This window comes from Oratosquilla oratoria, chromosome 26 (assembly GCF_046742065.1).
Source record: "Oratosquilla oratoria isolate Oo_2021 chromosome 26, ASM4674206v1, whole genome shotgun sequence".
In the NCBI taxonomy this organism is placed as follows: Eukaryota; Metazoa; Arthropoda; class Malacostraca; order Stomatopoda; family Squillidae; genus Oratosquilla; species Oratosquilla oratoria.
Genome location: NC_134802.1, coordinates 40,311,945 through 40,324,056, shown reverse-complemented (window position 1 = coordinate 40,324,056; position 12,112 = coordinate 40,311,945). Strand labels below are relative to the sequence as shown.

The window sequence follows — 12,112 nt, the reverse complement described above, 5'->3', positions numbered from 1 at the left end:
AGTGCATGATAACATTGCAACAGTGACTGATCTACACAAAGTGGGAAAGAATAATCAATAAATAGCCAAGGCAACAGGTGTGATTGAGGGTACTGTGTCCTGACTCCTAACAAAATATTGTGTCCCTCTACAAACATGCTGGGGGCAAGGCCCTGAAGATTTCCCCAAAGGCATTAAGGCTTGTAAAATGTCAATTGGACCTTAACCCTTCTACACCTGCAAAAGAATTTAAGGAAAAGAACCCTTAACTTCTTGGTGAAATCTCCATCGGGACAATTCACGAAAATATTCAGAAGCGGTTAAATCACTCGAAACTGAAAGCACGTTTGAAGCCCTTCGTCATTGCAAAACAAAGGTGCTCAGTGTCAAAGTCTCCTACCGCGTCAATGTGTGACCCATATTTGACAGTGACGAACGTTAAGCACCCGCCCTATCTTATGGTGTGGGGCACCCTTGGCTATGGTGGTTTACAGAACCTTGTAACACTCCCTAAGGGCCAGACTGTTAACTCTGAGTGCTATATTAATCTTCTGTAGGAGAATTTAGGGGAGCATTTCACAAAAACCGGGTGCGAAATCCTTCAGGATGACAGCACCCCTTGCCACACCTCAAAGGCTACCAAAAAAGTGGCTCAGTGATAGTGAGGTCGACTACATAGAGGACTGGCCTGGTCAGTCACCTGATATTTCCCCAATAGAAAACTTATGGGGCATCATGAAGGCATGGCACACCTTCATCAGGAAATAGCCATCTGGAAGGTGTGGGAGGAAATTTCTGTTTCCCACTGTCAGAATTTGGCTGATTCTGTCCCCAAGAGACTCCAGCAGGTCATGAAGACCAAGGGCTTCCCCATTGGAGAGTAGCATTGATGGTGTGTTTATTTTTTGTAATTTTTTAAATAAGTTGATAGAATTTTTTTGTGTATATTTCCCTAGTATGTAATACGATCTGTGCTGACTGAAACTATAGGGGTACTGGCTATGTCTGTTGGGCCCTTCTAGGTATGCGCTGTTCCTTGCCATATTACTTCTGATCTAGGCAGTGGGTGGAGGTGGAGTGGGGGGCAGGGATGGCCCTTCATCCAGAAGGAGCTAAGATAAAAGGGAAACCAATGGGTGAAGGATGTGTATGGCTACCCACCTTATAAGGAGGAAGAAACCTCTTGGTATATACTGTAGGTAGACAGACCAAGGCATATATATTCAAAGAGGATCTATATCAAACTTGAATCTATAACTGACCAGTGCTCACCATGGAACACATTTGTTGTTTAGGGCAACTTCCATGTAGTTATTGGCACTGTCAGAGCTAGCAATGAAATATATATTGGCCACAATGGCTCTGGAACCAGGAATTTTAATTTCTCTCATGAACTGGTGTATATCTTTTCTTTGCACAAACTGTATGTATTGTTCCATATTCCCTGCCATCTGAGCTTCTTGCTCATCAGATTTGAGCATAGTCAGAGCTTGCCTGTAAACAGTTTCATTTCCCATAATTTTTGCTGTGCTATCTAATGGATGTTTCAACATAATGCTAACACAGTTCTTATTTTGTTTATTCTAAATTGGCTAGGGTGATTTTATAATTAGAAATAATGATACACTTAACCCTCGATTTAACGGACAAATGCATGCAGACCCTTGTCCGTTATTTGAAAATTGGGTCTGTCCGTTACCAATACTGGATACCAGACATAAGTCTGTTACATAGAAAATTGTCCATTAGGTTTTGGCGTGCACATACATATTAGATGTCATGAAAAGCTACAGTACATATGTATACTTTTATACTACAACTGTCCTTCCGTTATGCTGTCCCCAACCCCTTGTTGCTATCCTGTACCATTTCTCTGAGTATTCATTTTCCGTTTTTGCCGACTCTGTGGTGGGGGAAGAGAATGCTACCACCAAGTTTTCCCACTTGAGTTGCAAAAGGCGACAAAAAAGGGACGGGGGATGGGATTAGGAGTCCTACTACCTGTAGCCCCGAAAGGGGACATTCCTAAAAACAAAAGAAAAGGCATAAGAGGGTCTGGGAGTTTTCCAACCAGTACCCTAAAGTTTGGGTCTTTTAACCCCTTCCATACGGTGCCGCACATGTAGGCGTCATGGACTTAGATCTCGGTGGCAGCAGCCAATGCCAGCCGTACGACGTGTCGTAATAATACTCGCATCATAAAATATAGTCACCGCTTATATCGATCGTTCTCTCTTCACCCGTGAATTTTGATAACCATAGAAAATGCGATTACAAAAGAATTAGAAAGAATGTCATTATGGAGGGGCGACTACAATAAATATAATCAAGACGCCGATATGGCAGCCTCGCGAATACACTCGCTCCCCATGACGCCTACGTGTGCGGCACCGTATGGAAGGGGTTAATGTGCGTGGATGTGGTACAGATGAGAGTAAGAGGGAAGAGATTGGCAGTATGTTTGTGAGAAGAAAGATGGATGTGCTGGCTTTGAGTGAAACTAAAATGAAAGGAAAGGGCAACTGTGAGTTTGGGAGTGTAGTTGGGAGGTACTCAGGAGTGAAGAGGGGACAAGGGAGAGAAGGGGTGGCTATACTAGTAAGTGAAGAGATAAGTAAGCAGGTAGTGGAGTGGAAGGAGGTTTCATCAAGGTTGATGTGGATGAAGGTGAAGCTGGGAAGGGAGATGTGGGTTTTTGTAAGTGCGTATGGACCTGGTAGTGAGAAGAGTGTAGAGGAAAGGGAGGCTTTTTGGGTAGATATAAATGAGTGCATAGAGGGATTAGGGAGAAATGTCAATGTAAATGTATTGGGAGACCTTAATGCTAGGGTAGGGAATGAGCCAATAGACGGAGTGATTGGGAAGTATGGAGTTCCTGGTAAAAATCGTAGTGGAGAAATGATGGTGGAGATGTGTCTTGAAAGAGAGTTGATGATAGCTAATACAGTATTTAAGAAGAAAGTCAAACATAAGTACACATGGGAGAGAGTGGTGGATGGAAGGGTGGCAGATAGAGCATTAATGGACTATATAGTGGTGATCAGGAGTATGGTAGGAAGAGTTAAGGATGTACATGTTCTAAGGGGAGAGAGCGGGGGAATATCAGATAATTTTCTGGTGGAAGGTAAAATGAGAGTGGAGAATAGGTGGAGAAATAGGAAAAGGACAGAAGGTAGGGAGGTACTTAGAGTGAACTGCTTAAATGAGGAAAAAAAGGAGAGTGAGTTTAAGAAGAAGCTGAAAGAGGAGTGGGAGGGAGTAAAGGAGAGAGTAGAACTAGGAGTGGAGGAGGAATGGGGATGGTTCAAGGAGGGAGTCATAAGGTGTACAAAGATGGTGTGTGGAACAAGGAGGACGGGAGGAAAAAGAAGGAAGGGTAGTGAGTGGTGGGATGAGGAAGCAAAGAAATGTGTAGAAGAAAAGAAGCAGGCATTCATAGATTGGCTGCAAATTAGGATGAGGGAATCATATGAGAGGTACAAAGTAAAGAGAAAGGAAGCTAAGCATAAGATAAAGGAGACAAAGAGGAGAGCAAATGTGAAATGGGGTGAGAGTATGACAGAAAATTTTGAAAGCAATAAAAAGATGCTTTGGAAGGAAATTAAAAGAGGAAGAGGAGGCGAATCAAGTAGAGAGGAAAAGGTAAACGGTGCAGATGGAGAGATGATAATGGAAGAGAAGGCAGTGAGAGGAAGGTGGGCAGAGTATTTTAGGGAGTTGCTAAATGTGAAGGAGGATAGGGAGGGAAAGGTAGTTGCAGTGGGAAGCGCTAAGAAAATGAGAGTGATGAGTGAGGAAAATGGAGGAGAAATAGGGAAGGATGAAGTGAAAGCAGCTGTTAAGATGATGAGAGCAGGTAAGGCACCTGGTCTGGATGGATGCCATGCAGAATGTCTGAAGAAAGGAGGTACAGTGATGGTGGACTGGCTGGTGAGGTTGTTTAATGTTTGTTTGAGAGAGGGTAGAGTGCTGGAGGACTGGAGGAGTGCCTGTATAGTTCCGCTTTACAAGGGAAAGGGGGACAAGTGTGAGTGTAGTAGTTTCAGAGGGATCAGCTTGTTGAGTGTAGTTGGGAAGGCGTATGGGAGGGTCTTGATTAAGAGGATTAGGAGAGGAACAGTGCGGGTTTAGGACAGGTAGGGGTTGTGTAGATCAGATCTTTGTGGTAAGACAGATATGTGAGAAAGCTATAGGAAAATGTAAAGATGTTTTTTAGGCTTTTATGGATCTGGAAAAGGCTTATGACAGGGTAGATAGGAAGACACTGTGGGAGGTACTGCAGATATATGGGATAGGAGGAAAGCTGTTAAGAGCAGTCAAGAGTTTTTACGGGAGTAGTAGAGCTTGTGTTAGGATTAGAAATGGAGAGTGAATGGTTTGAGGTAAAGGTGGGACTTTGTCAGGGATGTGTTATGTCACCCTGGCTGTTCAATCTTTACATGGATGGGGTGGTGCGAGAGGTGAATGCAAGGGTAGTGGGTCAGGGGTTGGAGATGATTAAAGAAAATGGAGAAAAGTGGGAGGTGAGCCAGTTGTTGTTTGCTGACGACACTGCACTTGTAGCAGGATCAGAGAAGGGATTAAGGAAGTTAGTGATAAAGTTTGAGAAGGTGTGTGAAAGAAGGAAGCTGAAGATAAATGTGGGTAAAAGTAAGGTGATGAGATGTACAAGGGGAGAGAATGACAGCAGGCTGGAGGTGAGCATTAAGGGTGAAAGACTGGAGGAAGTGGATAGTTTTAGATATTTGGGTGCAAATGTGGCAGGAAAGGGAGGAGTGGGGGTGGAGATAGAATGTAGATTGAGAGAAGCGAGTAAATGCCTTGGTGGATTGAAAAGTGTAATGAGAAATAGACATTTGGGAATGGATGCTAAGAGGAGGTTATATGAAGGAGTGATTGTACCAACAGCATTGTACGGGGCAGAAACATGGAACGTGAGAGAGGAAGAGAGAAGGAGTTTGAATGTGTTTGAGATGAAATGTCTGAGAAGTATGATAAGGGTTACTAGGCTAGATAGAGTAAGAAATGAGGAGGTGAGGAGGAGAACAGGTGTGGAAAGGGAACTGGGAGATAGGGTTGATGAAAGGGTATTAGGATGGTTTGGACACATGGAAAGAATGAGTGAAGAAAGATTAGTAAAAGAAGTATGGAAGGCAGAGGTGGAAGGAGTGAATATGAGGGGGCATCCTAGGATGAGATGGATGGATGGGGTGAAAGGGGCATTACAAAAGAGAGTAATGTCTGTTGAGGAAGGACGGGAGAGGACAGAAAATAGGAGTGAATGGAGAGGGGTTGCGTATAGATGATGCTATGATGCATGAGGGGGAGTGGGGAGGTATGTATGAGAAGAAAATTGACGCAGCCCGAAGGGAATTCTCCCCATTTTCTCCTTTTCTGCATGGGGGGACGGAGAGGGGGGGTCGCCGAATTTATGAAGCGGCCTTGCTGTGTCTTGCGACACTGCTTCTGACCCAGGGCAGTGGACAGGATGCAGGGATGACCCGTCATCCAGGAGGTGCCAAGATAAGAGGGAGGGAGGGGAGTGGAATATATGGTAAATGGAACGGGTGGGAGTGGTTTCTATGCCTTTTTCTTTGTGGCTACCCCCCATGTAGGGGAAAAAAGCCTTTGGTATATGTATGTACATATGTATAATGATGTACATTACATATAAAGAAGAAATTGAACCATTTCTTACCTTAAATCTAGCTGCTGCTTTTTACATATGTACAGTACAAGATCTCCATTGGATTAATGGTGCCAGCCTATCTGACAAATTTTCATTTTATGGACTTTGTCCGGTATTTGACTGTTACTACTGGCAGGGCTGTGGAGTCAGAACACAAAACCTCCAACTCCGACTCCCCTATTTTTGGCACCACCAACTCCGACTCCTCTATTTTTGGCACTACCGACTCCGACTCCTCTTCATGTAATTAACTGATTATGGCCTACATATTTTATAAAGCCTATACAACACACATACGCTCCAATCTTGAGTAGACTTATATCATTATAACTGGTTTATATAAAAAAATAAAGATATATGTTATAGTGTGGCTTTCCTGTTTGATCTCTTCATTAATACTTTATAACTAAAATAGAGAATTTTTTTTTTAAAGGATATTGAAGAAAATTCAGTAAAAAAAAAAAAAAAATCTATAATGTAAGACATTTGGCATAATATATATCTTTGCAAATAAGTGATAAGTACATTTAAAAAAAAAAAATACTGTTGGTCTATGTATAAATTTGAAAGCTAGCATTGCACAAGGACGTTTTGGGGGTTTAGTCGAATGACCACGAAGATAAGATGATGAGATTTATTACATTTTATAAAATGATTTTTTTTATATATATAATCTACTTATAAGAAGTGTGCACTGCATAACTACAGACTAAACGAAGGCCTTATAGTGTAAATTTAACTGGAGTTGGAGTCGGTATATTTTTACCGACTCCAACTCCAGTGACACCGTAATTGCTTCCGACTCTGACTCCAACTTCACGACTCCGACTATGACTCCACAACCCTGACTACCAGACACCTTTCGGACAAATTTTCATTTTACGGACTTCGTCTGGAATTTCACTGTTACTACCGAACACACTTTTTTGTCCACTAATTCGAAAGTCTGCAAATTCGAGGTCTGCTAAATCGAGGGTTGAGTGTAATAACAATAATAAAAATGAATTAGGAAAAAAAAAAAAAAAAAAAAAAAAAGTACCTATCAGAATGAACAACTGTGGAAGCCATTGACAACAAGGCTTTTCACAAAGTCCCTACAAATATACGATCCAAAATGATCACTGGAACATATTTTCATAGCAATGACATGCACTTAACCAACTTTATAGCAAAAAGACAGGGTAAATGGAGATGTTTGGCAGTCTTAATTACTTAAAAATTACCACTGATGTTACTATTAATTTGTGGTAGTTTTACATGGGGTTCAAAAGAATCAGAATGATAAGAGTTAGCCAATGACATAGGTAAAGATTGCAGCTGCAAGGCCAGCAAACATTTTTATACATATAACAAGATGTTCAGCAGTTTCAATTTTTAGATATCGTTACCAGTGATTATTAATTTGTGGTACTTATATATGGGGTTCAAAACATTCCAAACAAGAGCTAGCCAATGAGGTATGTATGGATTGTAACTGAGACCTAACCTACTTTTGGTAAACATGAAGATGTTCACCAGTTTTAGTTTTTATTAATTTGCAGTACTTATTATGGGATTAAAATACTCAAAACGATAAGAGCTAACAGATGATATGGGTAAGAATTGCAGCTGCCAGACTTGCAAACATCTTTATAAATACAGAAGACAGTGCTGAGTACCCCCCCCCCCCAAAAAAAAAAAAAAAAATCGGGAACAAAAATATATATATAACACGAGTCCCTCAGGGTGCAAGACTATAATTTTTAACTGTTCAATCTCTTCATGAGGAATCTCCCAACACCTAAGAACCAGAACTAACACGTATATTGATATGCAGATGACCTGACAATAACCCATTACAGGTATAGCAAATACAGAATAAGCTTGAATAGCTTGATAATAACAGAATGGAAAAAAAAAACCCACCCAACTGCATAACTGAAAAGAAACATTAAATCCTAGGCCTCACATTTGATACATGACCTTCAACCCACATAACACTGTGACATTGAAAATCTGCAAGAAAATAAACCTACCAAAATCCATTGCAAACGAGTTTGGGCAATAAAAACTCGAATTACAATTTTCAAGAAAATGTTAACCTACTATAGTTTCACTTCATCTTCAACTATTAGAGCATCTTCATTTCATGTCTTATAAAACAATTAAAAAAAAAAAAAGAAAAAAAAAAAGAAGTCAGTATTCCCCAGACAATGTAGTGAACCTGTAATCCTGTCACACTTTATAAAATGTATTCATAAGTAGTGAAACCTACAAATTTATCAAACAGTTTTATTGCCAGTGCACAAAGAAATCTCATGACCACATTAATGAAAAGATATGTAACTCCTTACAATTTTCTCAAACAAATTCATACCAATATTTGTTACATGCTACAACAAACTACATAATTGAATAAGTGACTTACAAAACTATATAGTTCAAGTATAAAAACTAACTTCATTCAAATACAGTTTGTATATCATACAATATCTCTGAACAAAACAATACTCAAGTTAACGTATCAAAACATACTGATGAACAATTTATTTAAATTTGTACATGTGATGAGTTTGTACTGGATTTAGGATCTCATTCCAATTCAAACACACAAAATCACCTAGAATCATTCTTCTATTGCCACATGCATCATTTATATTCTTAAACCTTGTCATGCAGTAAGAATCAGTTGTACACAAATACTTTTGCAAAGTGATATATAACTCAATCTATTCTATCTATATACCAATAGGCTTCTTTCTCTTTCTAAAGGGGTTCACACTGGGCTTCCACAAGCTTCACCAATGCCATCAATTGAGAGTTTGAGTAAAAATGACTTTGGTTACAATATTGTATTTTTCAAATCTGCAAATATCGAATTATCTTTCCATCATACACTGCAAAGCTGAATGACGAACTAAGATATTGTAAACCTATATGAATGTTAGACATACTGTTGAAATGTTCTTAGAGAAATCTAGATTTCTGTAAGCAAAGTCATATTCTAGTTATTCATATGGAAGTTGGAGTTAAGATGTGGGAAATACATCCCCGTGTGATAGGCCCTTAAAGGAGATAGAGCGCCATAGCATGCACCCACTCCCACCCATCACATTTCCCTTTCATCTTCACTCCTTGTGGGGTCATCTCCGTGCCCTGCTCACTACTGTTTGTCAACATAGAGGCAATGAGGAGAAACCCCTTCAGGCAGAATTAACTGAAGTCCCATTTACCTATCTTCACTTCCCTTGCATTCTGTTTCCCTGGTTTTAACAGACATTCAACTTTTGCTCAAAGTCCTCTTCACCCCATCCATCCTTGGTCTCCCCCTCAAGTTCACTCCTTCCATACTTTTTACTAGTCCTCCTCATCATTCTTTCCATGTGCACCATCCCAGTATTATTTTATCTACCCTGTCTACTAGCTCCTTTCCATTCCTGCTCTCCTCACCTTCTCATTTCTAACTCTATCCTCATAGTCCTCACCATACTTCTCAAACAAAACACATTAAATATTTTATAATCTTTTTTCCTTTCTGCCTCCCTTAAATTACAAGTCTGCCCCATACAGCATGACAGACACAATCACCTATTCATACAATCTTTTCTTCCCATCCATCCCTAGAATCTATGAAAAGTTTTGAATTAATCCTTAAATAGTGGAGCTTCTCTTAGCAGAATAAAATAATATAGAAAGAGTAAAAATATGAGAGAATAATAGATACAAATGTAGATTGATCAAGAAAGGATTTAATTCAATGCAGCAGTTTCCCTCTCATGAGTGAAGACAAAACAAAAAATTGGTATCAATAACAAGAGTGATCACCATCATCTAATGGTTATTTAGATCAATAAATGTAACTTATACAAGTGACCTTTCTACAAAATTTTGTCAACATTTTGTAAACATTGCCCTATAAAATTCTCCAACAAAACTTAAGCATCACTCAATGAATCACTTCCTGTGTCTTTCTCTGATGTAGATGGCGTAGCAATATGAGGCGAATCACTACCAGTGTCCACAAAAGGTGAACTATCACCTTCATTTCCACTTTGACTTTGTCCCTCTTCGTAAGAAGATTCAACAATAACACTGGCATCAGAGTCAATTATAATTTCAGAATCATCCAATGTCATTGGACTTAACTTTGTGAATGCCATATCACTTCCTTCACCATCAGAAAACTCTGACCACGGATCTGCTACCATGCTAGAACTGATAAATTTCTCAATAGGTACACTACTTAATGGAGCTCTATCCTCGCGCTTGCTTCCATACTGAAGTTTTCTGACATTCCTTCGTTCATTTCTATCTCCTCCATTGCTATGGTGCCTTTGATGTCCAAAGCCATGTCTTTGGGGCGAAAATCCCTGATTCTGTTGTTGAGGAGTGTGCTGATATGGATAGGAATATCTGTGCCCTCCCTGAAATGGTCCACCACCAGGTCCACCTCCTCTTCCTCTTCTATCCTGATTCTTGCTTGCTGAGTTTTCGTGTCCTTCTCCAGAAGAAATTGGAATGAAACCTGTTCCCTGATTACCAGCTTGAGGAGGGCTACGCCACGGAGATGTGAAATGCCATCTCCCTCTATTTTTACCACCTCTATGCCTACCGGTAGTGGTGGGAGTTGCAGATACTGGAGTCATTAGCAAAAAATCCTGTGAAGTAAGTGCACGTGATGGGTGTTGTTGGGGTTTGTCCTCAGCTAAGAAAGGATTGGGTATCTGGCTCATCTTATTTAACACTTCTCCACACGCTCAGAATAAACTTTGAACTGAATATCAAGTCACACGTTTACGATCCGTCAGTCTGTTTACAATAGTAGCATTCGTGTTCCACTGAAAATGTTTACAAGCTACAGTGTAACATTGGTATGTCTCATAAATTTACATCCTTTTCATTATTCATATATCATGTAAAAAAAAATTAAGCGAAAATATAATATCGACAGCTGAAAATAATTTATGAATGTAATTTTCATACCAAAGGTGGTATTTCACGTAGTTGCTGTGCACAATGTTCTGTGAAACGACTGGAAACGTTTTATTACATTCTCAGTAAAAAATAAGTCTACTGTGTTTCTTTTTTATTTTTGTAAATATTCAAAGTATATATGTGTAAAAATGCTTTTGATGAGATGTCTACAAAAGCTTCTGCATTACAAGTAGGTTGAATTATTGTGATTCAATATATTGTGATCTGATACCAACTGAAAAATAACATTTCCTAGTGTCGATAATCTTGCAATATATACTGTATTTTCCAATGTCAAAAAGTGTCGAAAAGACATACCAAACAGCCATCCTTCTGTAAACTTTTCTGATTCGTTTATTTTTGTAAGGTATTCTTCTACGTTTCGTCGTCCACCATTCTTTCGCGGCAACTTCCCTGCTAAATTCCACTTCCTCTCTTTTACCGCCTCCACAATATTTTCAACTCTATTGTGCTCTCTCACCTTCTTTCCGTCTCGGCGTTATTGATCTCTCCCTTTTTCTCTGTTTAATCCTTGGTTAGGTCTCCACCACCTTTGTCAGTTATTATTTTTCACCTGCGTAGACAATAGCTGGTATTGTACACTGCTCGTAAGCTTTGTGTTTCAAACATAATAAAATAATCTCTTGACGTTCTTATATTTACCCAAACAATTTCCAACCAATTATAACACGCCTTCTTATTTTATCATCGTGACCTTTAGGAAGTTGTAGCATCTGGCCTAAATAATTAATCAAATAATTTTTTCAATTTCTTCAAGACCAGTCGATTTGAACTTTCGAATTGGCTTTACTCTTTTTTCATCTTCAAACTACTTTGAGACTTCAGATCACTCAACATATCTTCCAAGTCTCCTCTTGCATCGGAATGGAGAATAATGTCATCCGCAAACTGGCTACTAAAATATTTTCAACTAATCTGAAAACCTCTACCAGACAAGCTGTAAATAGCTTTGGTGAAAGTGCATGGCCTTGTCGCTTTGCTGCACTCTTTCCTCGAACTTTATCATATCTGTTTTATGTAGTCAAATTACAACAATAGTCTACATTTCGCACATATGTTATGTAGAACTCTTAAATTATGTTCGCTTGCACCCTGTTTGCGTATACAGTTCTGCAATTCGACTCACGAAGTCAAACGCTTTTTCGTATTTTACAAAAGCCATTTTTTTTATTCTGTCGTTTTCTCAATTAGCCGATTCATCGTCTTCTAACGACCTCCAGTTGAAGATTTCCCAAGGATGTGTATTTTCTAAAGTGGTTTCCATTTAACACTTTACTTAGTCTTTTTGTAAGCTATTTATGGTATAAATGTGGTGAATGATGAATGCGGTACGAGTATGGGTGTGTAGTTGGCACTCCCCTCCCCCCCGGGGTCAAAGGTCACAGTATAGAAAGAAGGACGAACGGGGCTTTGGCTGCGGCGTAGGGACAGTGCATATGTGGGGTGTTACTGTGGAGAATATTATGACTT

General features: G+C 39.6%; 1 protein-coding gene across 1 annotated transcript; it reads right to left on the bottom strand.

Annotated features, from left to right (window-relative positions):
- Positions 1-7,925: 7,925 nt before the first annotated feature.
- LOC143039473 (uncharacterized) lies at positions 7,926-10,545 on the bottom strand. Its single transcript, XM_076209575.1, has one exon. It carries the CDS (start codon positions 10,378-10,380, stop codon positions 9,583-9,585), a length of 798 nt encoding a protein of 265 aa, XP_076065690.1. The 5' UTR covers positions 10,381-10,545; the 3' UTR covers positions 7,926-9,582.
- Between the last annotated feature and the right edge of the window lie 1,567 nt (positions 10,546-12,112).